General features: G+C 45.0%; 1 protein-coding gene across 1 annotated transcript; it reads left to right on the top strand.

Annotated features, from left to right (window-relative positions):
- The first annotated feature begins 8,677 nt into the window (after window positions 1–8,677).
- On the top strand, window positions 8,678–25,822 carry LOC148517258 (gastrotropin-like). The gene is made up of 4 exons (XM_088479006.1): window positions 8,678–8,744; window positions 21,405–21,577; window positions 24,462–24,551; window positions 25,769–25,822. Exons 1-4 carry the CDS (start codon window positions 8,678–8,680, stop codon window positions 25,820–25,822), a joined length of 384 nt encoding a protein of 127 aa, XP_088335132.1.
- Window positions 25,823–26,220: the final 398 nt, after the last annotated feature.

Here is a 26,220-nt window from a genome sequence, read left to right as displayed (position 1 = left end):
AAAAAATTCTGATAAAAAAGTTAAGAACACCTCAAAAAAGTACTTTCATTTTGGGAGCAAAAAAGTAAAAAGTGAGGGGACAAGCATAAAAACTAGCAAAATAGACTTTTTGGGGGTCTGCAAGGATGGGTCAGGTTTTTTTTTATTGCAGGTGCATGCAGCAGGTGCATTTTTCACGTTTTTTTTTAACTTCACTTTAGAAACTTTAAAATATACTAACACCCATTTCCAAGTACCCTAAATTTGCCAGGACTTCTAATTTTCACCAAAAAATACTGCTTAATGCCATTCTTCAGCACTTGTGCAAAGACGCTAATAAGAAGCTATTGAAACAACTTAAGTACCCCAAATAGCTTTATTAGAGCTATACGGGCACATCTACATTGATCCCCAATGTTAGAGCATCTTTTTGGGGGGTCCAGGCTGATTTCCCCATTTCTGACAGCACTTTCCATCTGTTACGACTTCGTGGCTTGCCGTTTTCGCGTGGTCTGGAATTGAATAGGGCGAATAGTGGGCGCACACTATAATTTTCCTCGTCCAAAACACGTGATGTAGGCGGAAAGTCAAACAGGCAAAACTTTATCGAGGATGCAAAACTAATTGAATACCGCCCTAAGTCGCATCTAATTGAATTGACCCCTCATTGTAACTCCTTCATATAATATATATATACAGTAAATATCCTGTCTCTTTAATATCTTTATGGCTCACACACCTACTTCCCAGACATCCAAGGCACCTAGTTTTAATGGCTGCATATTATCAGCTGAATCCTGGCAAGACTTCATAGAAGGCTATTGACATATAGGAGCGTTTTTCTGTGTACACTCGCTTGCTCCGAGACTAATGACAGAGCTGTGTGAACTTTGCTTTAATTTCTGTATCTGTATCTCCTGACAAGGCAAAATGAGCCTCATGTGAAGACCATTACATTTAATGCAGTCTGTTTCATATGAAGTAATGGAACATTTCTAAAATATATAATAAAAACTGGATGTAGTTATGAGACCTGCAGCTGCAATGCCGCTGGTCTCAATACCGACAGGGGAATCCTGACAAGGGACTTAAGATAGGCGTTGAAATACTGACGCCTATCTTAATCCCGACACCGGAATGCCAGCCTGAACTATGTAAGACCAGGGCACGATTATCGTTAGCCGTGGGGGGAGGAGGGTTAGGTTTTTGGGGGGGAGGTTAGGGTTAGGCACCCATAGTGGGGAATGTTAGGGTTAGGCACCACTTGGGGGGGAGGGTTAAGGTTAGGCACCAGAGCCTGATTTAGACTTCATGGGGCCTTAGGCAAGACACTAGTTTGGGGCCCCCTCCCTCAAGCAATCCATAGCACTATGGACCTCATTCAGAGTCGGTCGTTGCGGCCGCACGGTCGTAGGGGAAAGGGGCCGGATATGCAAATTAAGCGATCACAAGTTGCAGTCCTAAGATGAGATCGTTAGCTGACGACCGAGGGTAAGAAGCGGCCGTAAGACTAAATAACGCCCCCTTCTCGATCACAACACACGTTATCTCCTGGGATATAAGGATTAATCGCGAGCATCGGGAACCATCGGAGCTGGTCGTAGAGCTTAAGGTTGACCATACCCTCTCTTAAGCACTACGATCAAGTCAGTGTAAAAACCTCCCATGTCACATGTGCCATGACACTACTTTGTTAATTATGCACTCCCATTAAACGCCGTTCGCATAATTAGGCACGCCTTCGTTCGGATCTCCACTCCCCCGTTCTCAAGCACCTTCCCCTGTTACCACCCACAAACGGTTCATTCTGTCACTCAAACTAACGACCTGGCTGTGTTCAAGGAGAGAGAAATTTCTGATCGTAAGAGCTAGTTTGCGCACGTGCATTGCGATCTTTACACATGCGCAGGCAGTTTAGCGAACATCGGTGGCATACAACCGTGCGGCCGCAACGACCGACTCTGAATGAGGTCCTATATGTGAGTTCCTGATTCATGCCCTTACATCATTTTTTTGTTTTTCCTCCTTATAGTCAACTTTTTAAAGTTTTAAACATTACGGACATTAAACCATTAAAATGGAAATTGAAAACACAGTGCAAAAATAATGTGCATATATAATACAAAATAATTTATTTAAACTTTTAACGCCTTATGTCATAGAAAGTGCAAACAGTGTAGTACAAAATAATTTATATTAACTTTGATTACCTGACAGCAAAGAAAATTCAAACAGTGGGGGGAATTCAATTCAGTGTGATGTTGAATAGAGATGGGAGGGAGCTTCCGAAGCTATTCAATACACATCGCTGTTTGGGCGGGCAAAGGATTTCATTTCGCACCCCCCTGGGGATGCGAGGAGAAATCCGACAAAAGTGACGGGCGTGCAGCTGTTTTACTGCTTAGCCCGGCGCTAATAGCCGCGAGTCCGGCACTTTAGTCAGAGAATGCCGGTTCTTGCGCCTTAACTCCCTTGTTAAGTCGCGAGAACCGGCATTCTCCGACATACCAGCACGCTGAATTGAATAGCTACTGGAGCTCCCTCCCGGCGCTATTCAATTCGCGTTGAATTTAATTCGACCCAGTATTTATAATACAAAATAATGTATTATTAGTTTTTAATGCCTACTAGAAAAAAATCAAGGTTATACAAATATTGTTATCGGCCATGCGTGTCCGCACATCACTTCTAGTTTGAGGGTTGGAAGGCACAAAAAAATTAACAATGTGAACGATAACGATATGAACGATATCGTTATCATTCATTTCGTTCATTAAAATCGGACCGTGTGTACGCATCATAACTACAAGCCCCTGCAAAGTTCAAACACCATGTATAAACAAATACATTTTTGTTCTTTCACATACAGAATTCTCTACACATACAGAAATACATATAACAGTAAAAGACTATGGGGTCTATGTACTAATAATCACGGTACTTCTGTGATTATTATGTACCCAATTCGCAAGGGATTTTTGATTTTTTTATGAAAATATACCAGCTATGTACAAAGAACATGCAGGGACAGTGGTTGCGGTAACCGCTGACCCTGCGAGTTATATACCCGAGTTATAGCAGCCCCACACAGTTAAGGAAATTATGCGGCACTCCTGGGGTTGATATCCAAAATACTTGTATTTAAGTATGCAAATACATCAAAGACATGGATGTATTTGCACACTTGAATACAAGATTTTGGATATTAACCCCAGGAGTGCCGCCTCATTTCCTTAACTGTGTGGGGCTGCTATGCCTTGCTATAGGAATCTGCTGTATGTTTACACGTAGGAGGGCACCTTATCTTTACCCCATCAACCAGAGTGCTGGAAAATTGGGTGTGTGTGTGTATGTATATATCTCAATTATGGGAATGATCCATTTCATATATATATATACATATATATATATATATATACACACACACACACATGTACAGTGTATATATATATATATATATATATACACAGACAGATATATATATATATATAGCCAGGGATATATGTATATATATATATATATATATATATATATTGTGATAGGATCACTGGTAAAGTGGTCTGTGGCAGGTACATTTGTCCCAGATTCCTGTCTTTTGTGTTTTAAACCCCCAGGAGAAAGTCTGCAGTGTAGCAGGCTTGAGTTTCGGCTTTTTGAAAAGCCAGTTTGGGACCTGGGGGTTGTGGGTGAGAGGAGAGGGAGGGCTCCACCCACGGCCACTCCAGGTTTTGGTTCTCTTAGCCTGGTAACAGGCTTGTTAGGGTTTCCACCTGAGAGTGGCCAATATAAGCCTAGTGTGTTTAGGGCTGATTGTCTCACCTGGGAGAGCAGACAGGGAATTTGCTCAGAGACACTTGGATACCTAACTGTGAGTGTTGTGCTGTGCTTTTGTTGCTGGCGAGGGCATTAGGCCCTGCCAGGTTCTGGTAGTGAGGGAACTACCTGTGAAGTTAGTGCCCCGACAGGGCTAGGATTTATATTTATGTTTTCTTTATGTTTCTGACATTGTACAATAAAGACTGGCGCCGACCAGCTTGTACTTGCATCCAGACTGGTGTGCTGCTTCCCTGCTGCTGTGTGTGTGTGTAAGGAAGGAGTCCTCTACCCAGGAGAGGGACCCCCTAACCTAACTGTGTCACAATATATATACAGATAGAGATATATATATATATACATACACACAGATAGATAGATATATATACACAGATTATATATATATATATATATATATATATATATAACACACACACACATATACAGTATATATATGTGTATATATATAAACACACAGATAGATAGAGATATATATATATATATAAATATATACACACATATACAGCGTGTATATATATATATATGTATATATACACAGATAGAGATATGTATATATGCACATATAGAGATATAGATATATATACACAGATAGATATATATATATATATATATATATATATGGCAGAGTGGCAGGGTAATTAATGCATGTCCCGGACCCTACCTGCCTGGTCTTGGGTGTTGTTTGCTGCTGATGGTGATGGGCGGCGGCCGCGGAGATTTTGGAACTTAAAGCTGGCAGAATGGCTGCTGGGGCGGGTCACGGCAGGACTAGCTGGATGATAGATCAGCTGGGACTGGGAGGGACAGGGCGGTGGGTCCCCGCCGGTGAGTTACTCTGCACTGCAGTCACAGTGTGCCACGGCCGCGCGCAGGCTGGAGGCCACATACAACACATACTCTGTCTCTCTCTCCGTGAGAGCGCCACCAAAAGCCGCGCGGGACTTTCTGGGATTGGAGGCGGGACCGCGTGACGTCATGACGTCACGCGGTATTCGCGCAGTGCTCCTCTGGGTGCGCTGTGAAATTGTGAAAGGCCGGGTCCACGGGCCCCTTGTATCCCGCCGGGCGCTAGGCGAGCGCCTAGGATGCCTAGCGGGAAATCCGGCCTGTTAGGCACTAAGGGGTAGGGTTAAGTTTAGGCACGAAGGTGGGAGACTTAGGTTTAGGCATTAATGGGGAGGGTTAGGGTGCGGGGTGGGAAGGGTCAGGGTTGGGCTACAAAAAGGGAGGGTTAGGGGGGAAGAGGGGAGGGTAAGTATACTTACCCGACCCCTGTTGGGATACCAACCGTATCGGGATGCCGCTGTCGGTATTCTGACAGGAGGCATGCCGACAGCCGGCATTACATACCGATTTCTAAAAAAACATATAAACTAAGAAAATAGATACAAACTAAGGATTTGTTGCATAGAGAAGTTGTAGTAACCCTGTTCAATGTTCTGCTGGTTCTTCTAGGTCCATGGAGGCTTGGATTTCCACACAGGCACCATCCTTGATCAGTCCAGCAGGAGTAGTGACTCCTAGTCAGCCTGTCCAAAGTTGAAGTTAGACACAAGACTGAGTGGTTGGGCTCCTTATTTTAAGTCCAATTTGGTTACCAAGATGTTGTAGCTGCAGAGGGGTTGAATTTAGGCGCTGAAGGGGGTTGGGTACAAATGACCCAGTCCCATGTTTGTCTGGGTAGGCCAGTGGGAGCTTGCGCCAGCCATGGAGGAAGAGGAATTATATTTTTACTATGTTTCATCGAGTGGGCAAGGCCCCGCCTTGTTTGGCCACACACCATCTAGCATCCCAGCTTCCTGGATTGGCTACCTTATGACAACAGATGTCTGGTTCATGACGGAAAAGATGACATTAGCCGCTTTTTGTCCATGGAGATATTCTCATAGGAAAGGGATCTCATCCTTACAGGTGAATCACTGTGAACTGACACAACCACAGAAGAGCTCCAGCCCTTGGCGAGTATAATGGTTCTCTTGGGAAGGTAATTCTGTTTAACCCTACAGGTACCTTAACAAGAAGACACCACAACACAGGAAGGCGTCCGGCGGCACGTGATGAGTATAACTGACCCCTCTCCGACACATATGGGCACTAGAGACAGGTATATATTGGATTTATTTGTCAGGAATTGAACTCATCACCTCAGTGCCAGATAAGTTTTGATGCCAGAATCCTGCTAACAACACTTATATGAGAATGAACTCTCTTGTACTAGTTTTATAAATCAAACCAGAGTGTGTAACTTTTCATTGTCATCAATTATTTATAACATTTATAAAGCTCACACATATTACACAGCACCTTACAGAGAATATATAGTCATTCACATCAGTCCCTGCTCTAGTGGAGCTAACCAGGAGGAAACCCTGACTCTCTCATCCCCCAATATATTTGTTCCAGACACACGATAGGAGAGCAGAAGATAGGGTTCCGCTCCTGTTTGTGTGGGTGATTTGGAGGTGGAATCATTAGCAGCTACGTCTTTTGAGCAGCCACTACTGCCTCTTTATGTTAATGCCGTGGCCAATGGGGGTCTAATTGAGATACCTGCCAATTCAAATCCACAAATGTCTGTACCTATGGCAGGCGCGGAATATCCTAGGGACCATGGTCTCTGATGTCATTGGAACTGGGTCTTCAGATGCAGTTATTGACATCTGATGCCCTCTCTCCGGTTACTATCCAGAAACGCCCATCAAAACTGCATGGATCTCCATGCAATTTTGATCTGCGTCCCCCAGCGGTAACCATCGGGATCATTGTGCAGTGTGTCTGGGACAAATGCGCTAAGGTATTTGGGCGAAATCCATATAATTAGGCATTTTCATATGCAATACAACCTAGAGCTCCACCTTTTGCGTGATACCTAATGTATGCATATACATTTCTATGCACACATATATTTATGGATCTAAATCTGCATTATGTTGTTATACAGTAATATATCTTCCTGATGTCTCCATATACTGTATATTGCACCTACATATAAGACAAATGTGAATTTCACCCACATTCTGAATATTTGTGTTGTGTCCGTGAGTTGTTTGTGCATATCATCATCACTATTATGAATACCTAATGATCTATACACCCTAAATGTCGCTATTTAGCGTCACAAGAAATAATTGCTTTCCAGACTTGGATTGCGGTTCCAAAGCACAAAAAGATATTATTCACCAAAAAGCAGATAGTTACACGCTGTGATTTAAACACAATTGGCGTAAACAGATTATACAATCACTAGGTACAGTCGAATACATACGCAGGCGCTCTGGATCCAGATTTCCGGCATCAACTATGAAACCTCCATCAACAGCAAAGAAAGATGACTAACTAACAGATCCAGGGTGCTTGCATATAAACCCTTGCAGAGATGGGCAATACAATAGAACAAGTTGGGATAATCCCATTGGTTCTTCTTCCTGGTTCTTCTGTTACAGTTCATAGATCAGTTTGTATTGTTATAGTTCAGCCTCCAACAGTTCTTTGTGTCCGTTTTCCTGCCGAAGAACAAGTCTAAACTGGCTACATTACAGAGTACATTTCAATGCCTAACTCTCTATGATCCATAATTTGCAGACGCATGTTGCGATTTCCTCGCAGATGGAACCGGAAATCTGCAAATAAACAGTGGTTCAGAATGGCACCAAACACGGTCTGCTTACCATGTACTAAACCTGAGATCTTAAATACAGTCGCTTTATTACATAATTAATAATGAATAAAACCTTGGATATTAACCTTAATGCTAGGGAACCTTCCTATGTAAGTGTGCAATGTGTAAGTGTAAGGATATTAAGAAAAGACGCGAGTTAGCGTTGTGCGTCTACATGTTTTTGGAGTACACCGTGGTACGTCTTTTGCAGGATTATTCATATTATATGTTTTAGTAAATGTATGTATTTATATAATGAGGACTTTTATCATTGTTCTATTGCGTGGGAATCGCACAACGCTAAATAATAACATCATTGTATGTACTGATATTGTGTGAGATTCGCTAAAATGGCGCTGGGCGGCCATTCACAAAATGGTATTGTGCAGATTTTAATTTGAACAGATTCTGTCTCAGCCAATTATCCGGCTTCGACACTATATACTCATCTTATTTTATTTCTCTAATAAAGGTTATGTTTTAGTTTCATTCAGACCATTGAAGAGTTCTCCACAATGCCCCTAATTTGACATTTAGATTGACTATCGAGCATAGGTAGGTGGCCTACTGTATGAGGGGTTGGTGAGGGGGGGTTCTCCACACAGGACACCTAAGTGTTAATGAACATCTGATTATAGTTAATTTTTTATGCTCATTTTCATTGTTTTCTACTTATTTTTTTTTTTTTTAACCAACTAGAAGGGGGGTTTTAGATATAGGGAATACAGTGCTGCAAAACTAATTTAGGGCACACTCAGTGTCACTGACAAAACCAGCTGTATATACAGCCCTGTGATACAGATCATATAACAGTTAGGAATTAGCCCTATCGTACAGTATAAAGCTCATAACTGTGTTTGTTCATGTTTTTTGCTATCACTTGTATAAGGAGCCTTGAGCAAAAATAAATTCCACTGCTCCTGAATACCTGCATGACAATTGCATATCAGGGCAATAAACCCAGTGTCGATCTGTAGTTCAGTAACACTGATGCTGGTTAATCACCACATTGCCGGCCTTGGATTGGTCAAACTGGACAGTGTGAGGAATTTGCATACTGATGATAGTAATGCTGGAACAGGGAGGGGTTGAATAATAAAACTATTTAAAAAAAAAAAAACCACATGTTCAGCTCATCTTAGCATCTCAGTCTTTTCAAACTGCGCTTTATTCTGTTCTAATCATTTCATTTTGAGCTGAGCAACCATGAGTTTCACTGGAAGATACGAAGTGGAGAGCCAGGAGAACTATGAGACCTTCATGCAGACAATTGGTAAGGCCAATCAGTCGTTACCGTGTGCATTTAGTAAATGTGCTTGATATAACTATGGCCCTGATTCAGAGCCGCTCGTAAGCGGCCGCTCGTTCGATCTGACCAATGTTCGCACATCTGCGCATGCGTACGGACTTCAATACGCATGCGTGAACCAGTCAGTGCGGCCGAAAATCGTTTGTTCGCTATATAGCGAATGCCTGCTATTTTGAGTGACAGAATGAGGCGTATGTGGGTGGTAACAGGGGAAGGTGCTTGAAAACGGGGAGTGGAGATCCGAACGCAGGCGTGCTTAAAGGTCAAAACGGGCGTTTTAAGGGAGTGCATAATTAATACAGCAGCGTCATTGACCACGTCACTTGGTTTTTTTTACTCAGAACTGCTCGCAAAATAGCGGTTGAAAAAAGCAGCTACAAGAATAGTGAGTAGTTCATACGCTGTTCGATGTACTCGATTAATCTAATAAATAGCGGACATGACGTATGCTGCGAGCGGCAAGGGGGCGTATTTTTCTAAATTACAACTGCAAGTTTTGCTCGCTCGTTCAGACTTAGAGGCGTGAACAGACCGCAATTAGCGAACGGTTCATTTGAATAGCCACCCCTTGTTTTAGAACGAACGACCGCAAATAGCGAGCGGCTCTGAATGAGGGCCTATGTGCGCTGGAATTGAATGATTTTGCATTTCACATTGAATAATGTCATGATAATTACTATATTATAGTATTATACTAATGAAATCTGTTATGGGTCCAAACATTTGAAAGTGGGCCTTGCTAGACAACCTTTAGACTAGTGATTCCCAAAGTTTATCAGGCCGCGCCCCCTCAATTCCATAATTTTCTTTCTGGTGATGCGGACTGCCCTGTTTGCAGTGCCGGCTCCCTCACAGTGTCAGGAGCTGAGTACTGCACTTAATACTACAGTGCAGCACCCGGCTCTTGTCACTGAGGCGGAATCTGCACCTTGGTGTCACCCCTCGGCGGGTGAGACCCAGGTGCAGCAAGCACCCCCCTTGTGACGCCACGGAATATAAACACGAACATCTTCTGAAATACTTTGTGCAGCTGTGTGCATTCTGCCCATGCTTGCCAACTCTCCCTGATTGTCAGGGAGACTCCCTGGAATAGCAGTAATCAATTTGGATCCCTCTCAGGGGGCATCCCGATAAGAAGCCCACCGGGTCAGAGTACCGGTATGCATCCCATTCCAATGCTTAGTACATATGATATATGCTGTAAAACTCCCGAAAACTGCATTTTCAGGGGGTTTACCACGTTTTTTTAGCTTACTACATCCTGCCCACTGTCTTCGTAGTTGACCCCCCACTTCTTTTTACTTGTACTGCTGACTCCACCATGATGGTTACACAAAAAGAAATACAAGTGCACAACTCCAAATTAACTGATTATATATAAATACATTATTGCAGTAAATAGAGGTTTTTGGCATAATTTTGGCCAAGGTTATGGGCCTACCCACCACATCCGGCTAACCTCTGTAGGGTAGGTCCCTAACATACTAGGGTTCAAATCCAGAGCACAGGACACCCCCAAACTAGCCCAGCTAAGCCACCCCAAGGCACCGCTATAATAAGAAAAGTGAAGTGTAAAGGAAATAGTTAAGAGCAGCCACATATAAAGAATAAAAATAAAAAAGTGAAATACATATATATAAAACAGGATGCAATCGGGAAGTCGGCTGACATTATACCGACAACCGGCTTCCCGACTGTCATATCCCGGCATGGGGGAAATGACCGGCGTCTAGATGTAGACGGCGCTCATTTCACCGACGCCGGGAGACCGGCGCCCGGCATCCCGATCGAAGGGATGCCGGGCACCGCGAGCTGACAGCCGAGGGGGGAGAGGGTTAGGTTTAGGGCTCCCGGGGGGACTTAGGGTTAGGCACTCCCCCGGGAAGTTAGGGTTAGGCTAGGGGAGGGAGGGTTAGAGTTAGGCAGCCTCTGGGGGAGGTTAGGGTTAGGCACCCCCCCGTAAAGGGTAAAGTGGGCGTGTACTGCTGTGCCTGAGAGGCGTGTCATAAAATTGATTTACATCCAAGTGCAAATGAGCCCCAAAGCAGTTAGTAAGATCTATTTGTTGACGAAAACACAGTGATACTTATCAGGTAATGCATGTAGTCATAGGGATCATTGTGCCTTAGTTATAACCAATGCAGGGAAATTATACTAATGATCCCAATCGAATGTAAATATCTCTGTTTTTTTTTTTAACATATAACAGTTTCATAATGGGGGTAAGGTGCAATCAGGGAGATTGGCAGACTCTTCAGGGAGTCAGGGAGTTACTGCTATTCCAGGGAGTCTCCCTGACAATCAGGGAGAGTTGGCAAGCATGGGCAGAATGCACACAGCTGTACAAAGTATTTCAAAAGATGTTCGTGTTATATTCAGTGGCGTCACAAGGGGGGGTGCGGGGTGCATCCGGGTGTCACCCACCGAGGGGTGACACCAAGGTGCAGACTCAGTGACAAGAGCCAGGTTCTGCACTGTACTGCAAACAGGGCAGTCCGGACCTCCGACACCCCCCTTCCCCAGTAATAACCACAAGGGTTCGGGCCGTGAGGCCTAAGGGGTCTGGCCAGCCACCACACTGTTTTGGTTAAACATTAGAGCATGGTCTGGACCCCTTTATATATAGTTTATTCAGATAGTGCATGCAGTATAATGTACCAGATTGATAACAGTCATGCACTGCAGTGAATACACTATAGTTCTGGTACTGCAGTTTAAGTATTGAGGGTATTTATAATAGGGGTGAGCGGGTTCGGATTTCTGAAATCTGAACCCCCCCGATCCGAGGCAGATCCGAGTCAGGCTCGACTTTTCCCGCCTGACTCGGATCTGAAATCGAGGCAAAACGTCATCATCCCGCCTTCCGAGTCTCGCGGGTTTTGGAACCTATATAGGGTACCCGCGTCGGCGCCATTTTCTCACTCGGCTGTGGACAGTGAAGAGGGAGGGTGGGAGTTAGGGCTGGCTGGGCTGTGTAGTGTAGTGCAGAGTAGTGCTGTGCTGTGCTGTGCTGCGCTGTGCTGCTGTTGTCCATAGGGGCTGTGTCCACTACTTCAAAGTCCATAGGGGCTGGCTGGACTGTGTTGTGCAGTCAGTTCTCCATAGGGGCTGTGTCCACTCCAAAGTCCTGTGCAGTGTCCCAGTCCTAAAGGGGTGCTGTAGTGTTGTCCAGGGGGTGCTCTGTCCATCAGGGGTGCTCCCCCCAAGTGCTAAAAAAATAATATTTTTTGTGTGTTTGTGAATTGTGTGCGCAGTAGCCGCACATGCATCAACAAAGTAGTGCCAAGCGTGCGCCTGTGTCATAAGTAAAGGGCCGGCTGGCTTGACCGTTAAAGGGTGCTGTAACCCCCAAAGTACACTCCAGTCCAAACCAAAAAAAAAAATATTTTCTGTGTTTGTGAATTGTGTGCGCAGTAGCCGCACGTGCATCAACAAAGTAGTGCCAAGCGTGCGCCTGTGTCATAAGTAAAGGGCCGGCTGGCTTGACCGTTAAAGGGTGCTGTAACCCCCAAACTACACTCCAGTCCAAACCAAAAAAAAAATTATTTTCTGTGTTTGTGAATTGTGTGCGCAGTAGCCGCACGTGCATCAACAAAGTAGTGCCAAGCGTGCGCCTGTGTCATAAGTAAAGGGCCGGCTGGCTTGACCGTTAAAGGGTGCTGTAACCCCCAAAGTACACTCCAGTCCAAACCAAAAAAATATATATTTTCTGTGTTTGTGAATTGTGTGCGCAGTAGCCGCACGTGCATCAACAAAGTAGTGCCAAGCGTGCGCCTGTGTCATAAGTAAAGGGCCGGCTGGCTTGACCGTTAAAGGGTGCTGTAACCCCCAAAGTACACTCCAGTCCAAACCAAAAAAAAAATTATTTTCTGTGTTTGTGAATTGTGTGCGCAGTAGCCGCACGTGCATCAACAAAGTAGTGCCAAGCATGCGCCAGTGTCATAAGTAAAGGGCCGGCTGGCTTGACCGTCAAAGGGTGCTGTAACCCCCAAAGTACACTCCAGTCCAAACCAAAAAAAAAATTATTTTCTATGTTCGTGAATTGTGTGCGCAGTAGCCGCACGTGCATCAACAAAGTAGTGCCAAGCGTGCGCCTGTGTCATAAGTAAAGGGCCGGCTGGCTTGACCGTTAAAGGGTGCTGTAACCCCCAAAGTACACTCCAGTCCAAACCAAAAGAAAATATATTTTCTGTGTTTGTGAATTGTGTGCGCAGTAGCCGCATGTGCATCAACAAAGTAGTGGCAAGCGTGCGCCTGTGTCATAAGTAAAGGGCCGGCTGGCTTGACCATTAAAGGGTGCTGTAACCCCCAAAGTACACTCCAGTCCAAACCAAAAAAAAAATTATTTTCTGTGTTTGTGAATTGTGTGCGCAGTAGCCGCACGTGCATCAACAAAGTAGTGCCAAGCGTGCGCCTGTGTCATAAGTAAAGGGCCGGCTGGCTTGACCGTTAAAGGGTGCTGTAACCCCCAAAGTACACTCCAGTCCAAACCAAAAAAAAATATATTTTCTGTGTTTGTGAATTGTGTGCGCAGTAGCCGCACGTGCATCAACAAAGTAGTGCCAAGCGTGCGCCTGTGTCATAAGTAAAGGGCCGGCTGGCTTGACCGTTAAAGGGTGCTGTAACCCCCAAAGTACACTCCAGTCCAAACCAAAAAAAATTATTTTCTGTGTTTGTGAATTGTGTGCGCAGTAGCCGCACGTGCATCAACAAAGTAGTGCCAAGCGTGCGCCTGTGTCATAAGTAAAGGGCCGGCTGGCTTGACCGTTAAAGGGTGCTGTAACCCCCAAAGTACACTCCAGTCCAAACCAAAAAAAAAATTATTTTCTGTGTTTGTGAATTGTGTGCGCAGTAGCCGCACGTGCATCAACAAAGTAGTGCCAAGCGTGCGCCTGTGTCATAAGTAAAGGGCCGGCTGGCTTGACCGTTAAAGGGTGCTGTAACCCCCAAAGTACACTCCAGTCCAAACCAAAAAAAAAATTATTTTCTGTGTTTGTGAATTGTGTGCGCAGTAGCCGCACGTGCATCAATAAAGTAGTGCCAAGCATGCGCCTGTGTCATAAGTAAAGGGCCGGCTGGCTTGACCGTTAAAGGGTGCTGTAACCCCCAAAGTACACTCCAGTCCAAACCAAAAAAAAAATTATTTTCTATGTTCGTGAATTGTGTGCGCAGTAGCCGCACGTGCATCAACAAAGTAGTGCCAAGCGTGCGCCTGTGTCATAAGTAAAGGGCCGGCTGGCTTGACCATTAAAGGGTGCTGTAACCCCCAAAGTACACTCCAGTCCAAACCAAAAAAATATATATTTTCTGTGTTTGTGAATTGTGTGCGCAGTAGCCGCATGTGCATCAACAAAGTAGTGGCAAGCGTGCGCCTGTGTCATAAGTAAAGGGCCGGCTGGCTTGACCATTAAAGGGTGCTGTAACCCCCAAAGTACACTCCAGTCCAAACCAAAAAAAAAATTATTTTCTGTGTTTGTGAATTGTGTGCGCAGTAGCCGCACGTGCATCAACAAAGTAGTGCCAAGCGTGCGCCTGTGTCATAAGTAAAGGGCCGGCTGGCTTGACCGTTAAAGGGTGCTGTAACCCCCAAAGTACACTCCAGTCCAAGCCAAAAAAAAAAATATTTTCTGTGTTTGTGAATTGTGTGCGCAGTAGCCGCACGTGCATCAACAAAGTAGTGCTAAGCGTGCGCCTGTGTCATAAGTAAAGGGCCGGCTGGCTTGACCGTTAAAGGGTGCTGTAACCCCCAAAGTACACTCCAGTCCAAACCAAAAAAAATTATTTTCTGTGTTTGTGAATTGTGTGCGCAGTAGCCGCACGTGCATCAACAAAGTAGTGCCAAGCGTGCGCCTGTGTCATAAGTAAAGGGCCGACTGGCTTGACCGTTAAAGGGTGCTGTAACCCCCAAAGTACACTCCAGTCCAAACCAAAAAAAAAATTATTTTCTGTGTTTGTGAATTGTGTGCGCAGTAGCCGCACGTGCATCAACAAAGTAGTGCCAAGCGTGCGCCTGTGTCATAAGTAAAGGGCCGACTGGCTTGACCTTTAAAGGGTGCTGTAACCCCCAAAGTACACTCCAGTCCAACCAAAAAAAAAATTATTTTCTGTGTTTGTGAATTGTGTGCGCAGTAGCCGCACGTGCATCAACAAAGTAGTGCCAAGCGTGCGCCTGTGTCATAAGTAAAGGGCCGGCTGGCTTGACCTTTAAAGGGTGCTGTAACCCCAAAGTACACTCCAGTCCAAACCAAAAAAAAAATTATTTTCTGTGTTTGTGAATTGTGTGCGCAGTAGCCGCACGTGCATCAACAAAGTAGTGCCAAGCGTGCGCCTGTGTCATAAGTAAAGGGCCGGCTGGCTTGACCGTTAAAGGATGCTGTAACCCCCAAAGTACACTCCAGTCCAAACCAAAAAAATATTATTTTCTGTTTTTGTGAATTGTGTGCGCAGTAGCCGCACGTGCATCAACAAAGTAGTGCCAAGCGTGCGCCTGTGTCATAAGTAAAGGGCCGGCTGGCTTGACCGTTAAAGGGTGCTGTAACCCCCAAAGTACACTCCAGTTCAAACCAAAAAAATAATATTTTTTGTGTGTTTGTGACTTGTGTGCGCAGTAGCCGCACGTGCATCAACAAAGTAGTGCCAAGCGTGCGCCTGTGTCATAAGTAAAGGGCCGGCTGGCTTGACCGTTAAAGGGTGCTGTAACCCCCAAAGTACACTCCAGTCCAAACCAAAAAAAAAATTATTTTCTGTGTTTGTGAATTGTGTGCGCAGTAGCCGCACGTGCATCAACAAAGTAGTGCCAAGCGTGCGCCTGTGTCATAAGTAAAGGGCCGGCTGGCTTGACCGTTAAAGGGTGCTGTAACCCCCAAAGTACACTCCAGTTCAAACCAAAAAAATAATATTTTTTGTGTGTTTGTGAATTGTGTGCGCAGTAGCCGCACGTGCATCAACAAAGTAGTGCCAAGCGTGCGCCTGTGTCATAAGTAAAGGGCCGGCTGGCTTGACCGTTAAAGGGTGCTGTAACCCCCAAAGTACACTCCAGTCCAAACCAAAAAAAAAATTATTTTCTGTGTTTGTGAATTGTGTGCGCAGTAGCCGCACGTGCATCAACAAAGCAGCAGCGCCAAGCGTGCGCCTGTATCCCATAAGTAAAGAGCCGGCTGGCTCATTTCTTAAAGGCTGGTGTAACCCACAAAGTGCACTACTCTCCAGCAAAAATAAATAAATATTTTCTGTGTTTAGCCGCACGTATATATCAAATCGATATAACATAAATGAAGGACCAAACTTTCTCCGATAAAAATAAAATAGAGAAAGATCAAGAACCACTTCCTCCTAGTGCTGAAGCTGCTGCCACTAGTCATGACATAGACGATAACTTGCCATCAACGTCGTCTGCCAAGGCCGATGCCCAATGTCATAATAGAGGGCACATACAATCCCAAATGACAAAGTTCAGGAAAATGACCTTGAAAAAAACATTTAAATCAGCTGAAGAGAAACGTAAACTTGCCAATATGCCATTTACGACACGGAGTGGCAAGGAACGGCTAAGGTCGATCCCTAGTATGTTCATGACTAGTGGTTCAGCTTCACATGACGATGGAAGCCCTCCTCCCACTAAAAAAATCTAAAGAGTTAAGCTGGCAAAAGCACAGCGAAGAACTGTGCTTTCTAAGAAGATATCACAAATCCCCAAGGAGAGTCCAAGTGTGGTGGTGGTTGCGATGCCTGACCTTCCCAGCACTGGACGGGAAGAGGTGGCTCTTTCCACCATTTGCACGCCCCCTGCAAGTGCTGAAAGGAGCACCCACAGTCCACTTGCTGATATGCAAATTGAAGATGTCACTGTTGAAGTACAACAGGATGAGGATACTGGTGTAGCTGGCGCTGAGGAGGAAGTTGGCGAGAAGGATTCTGATGGTGATGTGGTTTGTTTAAATCAGGCTCCGGGGGAGACAGTTGTTGTCCGTGGGATGAAAAAGCCCATCACGGTCATGCCTGGGCAGAAGACCAAACATTCCACCTCTTTGGTCTGGCAATATTTCTATCCAAATCCGGACAACAACTGTCTTGCCATATGTACCTTATGTAAAGGTGGAATAAGTAGGGGTAGGGACGTTAACCACCTAGGAACATCCTCCCTTATACGGCACCTGCAGCGCGTTCATAATAAGTTACTGTCAAGTTCAGAAACTTTGGCTAAGACCGTAAGCAGTCCAGGTACACCTAAATCCCGTTGTCCTGTTGTATCCAAGCGCCTGCAAACCACACCGTCAACTCCCTCCTCGTCTATTTCCTCCTTAGTCAGGATCGGAAGTAGTCCTGCAGGCCATGTCACTGGCATGACTGACTCTCCTATCAACTCAACCCTCTATATGCTTCAGAGGATGGAGGAGCAGCAAAAGGCCATTCAAGCCTATACATCCACCTATGACATAGGCAAAGGAGGGGGTATGCACCTGACTCAAGCGCAGTGGAGAATGATTTCCGTGTTGTGCAAGATTCTCCAGCCCTTCGAACTTGCCACACGTGAAGTCAGTTCAGACACTGCCAGCTTGAGTCAGGTCATTCCCCTCATCAGGCTTTTGCAGAAGCAGCTGGAGAAAGTGAAGGAGGAGCTAAGACGGAGCGATTCCGCTCGGCATGTGGGACTTGTGGATGAAGCCCTTCATTTGCTTTGCCAGGATTCCAGGGTGGTCAATCTGTTGAAATCAGACCACTACATTTTGGCCACCGTGCTCGATCCTAGGTTTAAAGCCTATGTGGTGTCTCTCTTTCCAGCCGACACAAGCCTGCAGAGGTGCAAAGACCTGCTGGTGAACACACTGTCAGCTGAAGCGGAACGTGACACGTCAACAGCTCCTTCTTCATTTTCTCCCGCAACTGGGGCTGCCAGGAAAAAACTTAGGTATCCTAAGCAACCCGCTGGCGGTGATGCAGGGCAGGCAGGACCAAGTTTGGACATCTGGTCCTGACTGAAGGACCTGGCAACAATTTCTGACATGTCTACTGTCACTGCATATGATACTGTCACCATTGACAGAATGGTGGAGGATTACATCGGTGACAGCATCCAAGTAGGCATGTCAGACAGTCCATACCTGTACTGGCAGGAAAAAGAGGCAATTTGGAGGCCCCTGTACAAACTGGCTCTATTTTACCTGAGTTGCCCCCCCCTCCAGTGTGTACTCCGAAAGAGTGTTTAGTGCAGCCGGGAACCTTGTCAGCGAAAGGCGTAGGAGGTTACTTCCACAGAATGTGGAGAAGATGATGTTCATCAAAATGAATTATCAGCTCTTCCAGGGAGACCAGCCTCCAGAACGTACAGAGGGACCTGTGGTGGTGGATTCAAGTGAGGAATCGGTGGATGAGGAGGATGAGGATGACATCTTGCCTCCGTAGAGCCAGTTTGTGCAGGGACACATTAATTGCCAGCTTGTTTTGTGGGGGCCCAAATGAACCAATCATTTCAGCCACAGTTGTGTGGCAGACCCTGGCGCTGAAATGATTGGTTTGTTAAAGTGTGCATGTCCTGTTTATACAACATAAGGGTGGGTGGGAGGGCCCAAGGACAATTCCATCTTGCACCTCTTTTTTTTCTTTGCATTATGTACAGTTTGGGGCCTAGTTTTTCAAACTGCCATCCTGTCTGTCACTGCAGTATCACGCCTAGATGGGTCACGTGTTTGTGCCGCCCACTCGTGTCGCTTAGCATAGTCATCCAGCTACCTCGGTGCAACCTTTTGGACATAAAAACACTATTGTGAGGTGTGAGGTGTTCAGAATAGACTGGAAATGAGTGGAAATTAAGGTAATTGAGGTTAATAATAGCATAGGAGCAGAAAAACCTACAAATTCTGTGATTTTAGCTGTTTTTATGCTTTTTTTCAAAAAAATACAGATCCAAAACACAAAACCCAGAACCCAAAACACGAAAGGGTGGTTTTGGCAAAACCAATCCAGATCCAAAACACGAAGAAAGATCCAGATCCAAAACCAAAACACAAAACACGAAAAGTGGCCGGTGCATACCCCTAATTTATAATGGGTGTGGAGTGTGCGGTCCAGGGGGGCCTACACAGCATACTTTGCACTTATTAAAAATACTTACCTCTCCAGCGGTACCGCAGGGATCACCGGAAACATGGTGCAAATGCAATGCTTCTGGAGATCTGCCGCAGATATCACTTGAAACATTCCATGTTTCCCAAGATCTGTGCATGCACACCCCAGAACTCACCGGAAAATGGTGCCATTTTCCCGGAGATAGGGGCAGTCCGCACTAGACTCTGGCAAGTGCCAGAGTCTATGATGAAATTAGCCGTGAGAGAGTGAGGGGCTCGCACATAGGCTGCACACAGGCCCTACCCTCTCTTGATCCGCCCCTGAGTAAAATGTATAACAATAAAGCACATGATGTACATATATATCTATTACCTTTGGGAGGCCACCAAGGCATCTATACCTTTTGAGTTTGCATGAGTCCCGGACTTCTCTGTTATTTGTATATATACACGAGTATATATATATATATATATATATATATACATACATACAAATAATGAGGAGAGTGCAATCGTGAGAATGGTATCAAAACAACTTTACTTATAATAGTGCTCACATACATCAAAGTTTAAAATTCCATATATCACCCAGTTCTCAGCCTTCACACAGTCGTTAATAGGACCTCTGTGATATCGCTGCCTCTGGAGGGAGCAGAAGACGTCACCACGTCTCATGCCAGATGGCCACACCCAACGCATGTCGTCGATGACTTTGTCAGCGGGTGTCATCGACGATATCCCGGAGTTCCTAATAATGATACGACACCATTCTCACTATAGCACTCTCCTCATTATTACATCCCTAGAAACTGTGATCCTTGTGGCAAAAGTAATTTGGAGATTCAGCGGCAATACATCTTTGGAAATAGTATCTAGACATCTTTTGGGACATATTGCACTGAAGTGTACTACCTTTATACTTTTATGATATCTAATGCCTACTCCATGTGAAAAGTCTAGAACCAGGCTAGCGAGATCTTCTGCCAATAACAACCGCCCGTTGTTCCCTTAGAACTGGGATACGTTCACCGGTACTTAGGCGGCCACCTGAACTTATAGCTCGAGGTAGTTGCAATTCACATGGAGGAGCAAAAGGATTCAATGGTGAGAGCAACAGATGGAATGGAGACTAAATCGTGGAAAGTAAATATGAGTATAGATCCAGAACAAGAAGTGGTACACTATCGATGCGGCAAGAAGCTGGTTCAAGATGCTGTTGGTAGTAAATGTGGTATGGTTATAAGAATAGAAAAGGTGACTTGATTTGACTTGATTTGGCCCGTGCTGACAAGAGGAAAATATTTGAGTTGGCTTTGAGAGCCGATGGTGTGGCTTGGAGCCGTTGCTGAAGAGTTAGACAATTGATTTGGCTTTGAGAGCCGATGTTGCAGCTTAGAGTCCATACTGAAGAGTTTGACAATTGTTTTGGCTTGGAGAGCCGATATTGTAACTTAGAGCCCGTGCTCAAGAGTTTGACAATTGAAAACGTAAGATCTGTTAACCTAACCACTAACTTTGATATGTAGGATGGAAAATCTTGGAGTAATTTCCATAGATATAAACCAAGTACCCATGTTCTACAATGGTCCTGCTTCATCAGGTAACCTAGAATATAGGGTTTGGCCCCCAGGCAGTGGAGCCCATCGGGGATTTCCCCTGTACTCTTTTGGGCCAGTCCGACCCTGATGGCATTGGCATCAAACCAACCACTATAGGAACCATACATGGTGCAGTACATACAGACAGATGGGTAGATATTACAGTTAATCCTTGGCTTAAAAAATATAACATACAGTATTAAACTAAAAAAAAGGAGAACAGTCTGCAACCCATAGCAGCCAAACAGATAATAGCTTTCATTTGTCTGGCTATGACACTGTAATGATATCTGATTGGTTTCTATGGGTATTCGGGCCTGATTCATTACCGACCGCAACTGCGATTACGCACGCAATCAGCCGATTGTTGCGTTCTGCGCATGTGTATGCATCACAGTGCGCAAACTGGCCACTGCAATCGGGACTACACAGACCCATCACAGAGTGATTGACAGGAAGTGCCACTTGTGGGAGGTGACGGGGGTGGTCGGCAAAACGCAGACATGCCAGTGCATTTGAACACCGTTGTAGGGGCGTGCATTAATTATCCACTGTGATGCCATACGCAGATTGAGTACTCATAGCATTTGATGAAGTTAGCAATTCCTGAGTAAGGTCAGAGCCTGTGCAAATGTGCGTGAGGCTGCGATGGTACTCGATTATACCGATGGTTTTGCGGTGTTGCTAAGGATTACGGATGTGTGTAAGGTAAGGTGGGCATCCTTATGTTGTGCTGCGATGGCATAGCGATCCCAGTGGATTAGCATACTTTCGCAGTGAGACTGCATGCGTAATCGCTATAGCAATCGCAGTTGCGATCTGTAATGAATCAGGCTCTTAGGCGACAAAATATCTGTTTGAGCAAGATGAAATACAAACTACCACTTGGTGATATATGGATTATATAGCTAGAATTGGAATAATAATCATTACAATAATTCATTGCACCTCCATGGTAACAGGTATTCCAGAAGAAACCATCCAAAAAGGAAAAACATTCAAATTTACCACTGAGGTAATACAGAATGGCAACGACTTCACTTGGTCCCAGATCTTCCCAGGCCGCACCATTTCTAACAGGTTCACAATTGGGAAAGAGTCCGAGATGGTAACTGCGAGTGGTAAAAAATTTAAAGTGAGTATTTTAAGCAATTGCTTTGCTAAAAGGAAATTCTTCTGCAGATTTACCTTAACCGACAATTTAAAAAAAAAAAGTTCAGAATTGTAGTTTTTTTTATTTAATAAAGATTTAAGATATTATTAAGAATATAGGCCCTCATTCAGAGCCGTACGCTCTGAGCAGAGCGCACGCTCTGAATGAGGGCCGGGCTCCATTTTCATGGAGCGTCCTCCTGGACGCTCGTATAGCTGTGGGTCACCACCCACAGGCTATACGAGCGTGCATTGTGATGGTCGCGATGGTCGAGACCATCGCGACCATCGAATTTGCGAGCCGGAGCCTGCGGTTGAGGTTTTCAACCGCAAGCTCCGGAGTGATTTTGGCTCTATCAGAGCCAAAATCACTCCCACTGACATCACTAGTGATGTCAGTGGGCCGGCTTCTGACGGGAGGCGTTCCGGTGGGAACGCCCCCGTCAGGGAGGCACGCCCCCGGCACGCCCACCAAAGGGGGCGTGCTGTCAATCAACATTGACAGCACGCCCCCTTTGATCGGACACAACGAGCGAAGGACTTTCCTTCGCTCGTCGCGTCTGGCGCATGCGCACGACGGAGCTCCCTCCGTCGTGCGCATGCTCAGTCCATAACATCGACCCACTTGCGAGCGGACAGCCTGAATCAGGCCCATAGTAAAATGTCCATAGGCCCCATTATAAAACAACTTACCACCTCCCATTGGCACTAGAACCCTGGTAGCCATAAATCATATTAATATTAACCCTCCAAACTCTCTGAATAGTAAAAAAAAAAAAAAAACTCTGTTTATAAAACAGCCCCTCCCCTTGTAAAAATCAAAACTTTTTTTGCACACCCCCCTCCTACCCTATGACCATTTTCATATTTTATTATTATTTTATTCCCCCCCCCCCAACTCAGCATCATAAGCTTTTATTTTTATCCCTCCCCATCCCCAGATTCGTTCCCCCAGGTGGTTACTCTCCTAACCCCATGGGTAACCCATCCCCATCCTCCTCCCCCACATGCAGAGTGCAGAGGAGCGTTGTGCAGGGGGGACTGATCATTAGTCCTCCCTACTGCCTCTGATTTGTAGGCTGATCTGCAGAGATCAGCCTAAAGTGCTTGGAGGGGAACTTTATTCCCCCCCTTGCACTGTGATCCCAGGTCGCATGCACTCTAGAGTGCTGTTCACGCGGCATTCTGGGGAGCGATTCTGGCAATGATGTCGGTAGTCACAGAACGCAGCATCACTGCCTAGAGGTCCGGGGAGACAGAGGAGATTTGTTCTGCACTTGTGCAGAATGGATCTCCTCTTCTATGGCTGGGGCAAGAAGCGAGGCAGCGCGGTCATATGTGTGATGACCAGGTCAGCCTAAGAACTACTGGCTGCTGTTGCACCAAACGACCGCGCCAGTTACGTGTTTAAACATTAGACTGTCCACCTACCGTGGAATTACAAGTCCCAACATGCCAAGGTCTAAGAGGTAAGGCATGCTGGGACTTGTAGCAGACTTGCCTACATTCCCGGAACGGCCGGGAGGCTCCCGAAATTCTCATAGAGCTGCCCTCCGGCCAGAAAAGTGGGCAAGTCTCCCTGCTGCCCATCTACTCCCGCCCCCCTCCCCACTTTCCCCGGGCATACCCTCACAACAGGGGAGGTGGGGTTTGCGATGATGCGTTTCACGTTGAATCACGTCATCATGGCCCTGCTTCACAATGCCGGTAATCTCGGCATTGTGTAGCGGGGTCAGGGCAACGATGGCGCAATCACGTCCTCACCACGCACCCCTTACACCGCGCCATGCCCCCACACCGTGCCGACCTGGCTGGTAGGTGGCAGCCAGATTGTCGGCAAGTATGGCTTGTAGTTTTGCAACAGCTGGAGAGGCACTGATTTCTCAGCATGTATGCAGAGCGAGAATAGATGCTGTGCGCATGCACACAGCATCTATTCACAGTACGGGAGGAAGCCCGGGGGCAGCCCAGCATCTCAGAGATGCTGGGCACGCCCCTTAGTGATGACAATGGGGCATGTTGCTAGGCCACATCCCTTTTGGGATATGCCATGCCCCCTTTTTGGGAGCGCGCGCACATTCAGTGCACAAATGTCCCGTTCAGCCTTCCTCAAATGTTGGGAGGTATGGATTACTAGACTCTTCAGGGAGACAGGGAGATTACTACTATTTCAGGGAGTCTCCCTGACAATGAGGGAGAGTTGGCAAGTATGGTATAGGCCAGTGTTGGCTAACCTTGACACTCCAACTGTTATGGAACTACATAACCCAGCATGCACTGCTACAGTTTTGCTATTAGGGCATGCTAAAACTGTGGCAGGGCATGCTGGGATATATAGTTCCACAACAGCTGGAGTGTCAAGGTTAGCCAACACTGGTATAGGCTATAGCCTCTATATAAACTACAGCAAGGCATATATTCTTCAATAACCAAATATTTAAAATGGAAATTAAATGTTTATCTGAAGAAAAAGGAATAATGCATATCCAGACCCACAGCACTTTTCACTAAAACAACATGACACAAATATATATTAATTGTCAACCTTAGTTTAAAAAATATATATATAAACTGATTTTTTAATTTTTAAGATAGATGCTTTTAAAAAACAAAAACTAAATTGTAAAGTAAAACGGAATATGCTGGCACTATATAAGTAAATGTTGATAAATACATTCATTCGCACGCACGCACGCACGCACACACACATATTGTACAACTTTTACAAGTCTGGTCCTCTCTTACACTTGTAACTATGAACTATAAATTTGCAATTTTTCTCTTCATGTTACTGCTCTGTACTCTCCCATCCTAATGTCATAGAGATAGCGCTGACTAATTTCTAAGCATTTTTATTTTTTAAACAGGCAACCGTCCAAGGTGAAGGTGGGAAAATAGTGGTGGATTTTGGCAAATACAAACACTCCTCTGAAATTGTAGGAGGAAAACTTGTGGAAGTGAGTAAAAACAATATCCCAATAACACAGTATTCCGAGGTGACTGCTAATATCTAATATCCCTATATTTCACAGTACGGGATTCCTTGTAATACATATATAATGGGGGCGATTCAGTTAAGAGTGAGGTGAACAGCATCGGGAACTTGGCCCCAAAGCTATTCAATTCACCTCACAGTTTTGTCCAATTAGTCTGACTTAAGTCGGAGAATGCTGGTTCTCACGACTAAAGCTGGGTGTTTAATCGCGAGAACTGTATTTCTCCAACTAAAGTGCCGGCCGCGAGGCTGTTTGCGCCGCGCTAAGCTGGAAAACAACCTTGTGGCTATCACTTTAGTCTGATTTCTTCTCGCACCCTCAGGAGTCGACCTAACAGCGTGCTGAATTGAATCGACCCCAATGAGATAAATCAATATTTTATTACCACTATAAAAAATAATTTTGTTAAATATTCACATTTTTATTTAATTGTCTGCACATCTTTCTACACATCTTTTTATTCAGTGAGGGAAAGGAAAGTGATCAGCATTTTACACCGCTGTACAGGCACAGTACTACCATTAGGCAGCTTAAGGCAGCTGCCTAGGGTGCCAGGATGTGGGGCCAGATCAAACATAAGGGGGCTGATTCTGAGTTTGGAACAAAGCAAAAGAAGCAAGAAACTTGCATGTGGAACAAACCACATTGCACTGCTGATGGGGGAGATTTAAAACGTGAACAGAGATTTAGATATGGGAGGGGGTGTATTTTCAAACTCAAATCTACATTGCAGTGTAAAAATAAAGCTGTCCAACATCTGTGTGCTGCATGCAAAAGCAGCCAGTATTTACCCTGATGCAAAAAAAAAATAATAATATTATTTGCACTCCTTGCAGTGGAACATTTTTTGTCCAGGTACAATGTTACTCGCTTTTGCTTTGCTCCCTCTCAGAATCAGCCTCATAGTGTATGGTGATCAGAAGGAGAAAATTAAGTGGGTGGGGCTTGATGACAGATCACAATGAAATAGTGGGTGGGGCAATTAAAGTATTAAACCCAACCCACCTCAGTGCACCGCCTCACTCCTAGGAGATCAGCCTACACTCCTGTGAGGTCACCCTCCCAGTTTATCAGGCATTCTAGGACATTAGACAATGCAAACTCATATAAATAACAGGTGTTTTTGTTTACTTAACATTCAATCTAATCAACGTGTTACGTGATTCTTTTTGTTTCAGATATCAGAAGCTGGTGGTGTCACTTTCAAGAGGATCAGTAAAAGGCTGGCCTAAAGAGGGATTCACTTGCTTTATTTAAAAAAACAAAATAATAATAAAAATATATGTGTTTTAAATAGAAAATGTTCTGTGTACTTAATAACATGTACTGTAGTCATTTGTCAACACATTGGTATAATGTGCTGTCTGGCTGGATAGACTGTGATTCAATTTCCTCAAAACTGAAAATGATGCAAAATAAAGACACCAGAGGTTCCCAAACACACATCAAGGCACCCTAACAGTTCAGGTTTTAGAGATATCCATGGTTGAGCACAGGTGGTTAAATCAAATTGACTGAGGTACTAATTAAGCCACCCCTGGTCAAGCATGGATATCCTTAAAACCTGGACTGTTAGGGTGCCTTGAGGACCGAGTATGGGAACCTCTACTATAAACACAAGAGCATACAT

The sequence above is a fragment of the Taudactylus pleione genome, unplaced genomic scaffold (assembly GCF_031769625.1).
Source record: "Taudactylus pleione unplaced genomic scaffold, aTauple2 ptg000225l, whole genome shotgun sequence".
NCBI lineage: Eukaryota > Metazoa > Chordata > Amphibia > Anura > Myobatrachidae > Taudactylus > Taudactylus pleione.
This window is presented reverse-complemented; position numbering and strand designations above follow the sequence as displayed.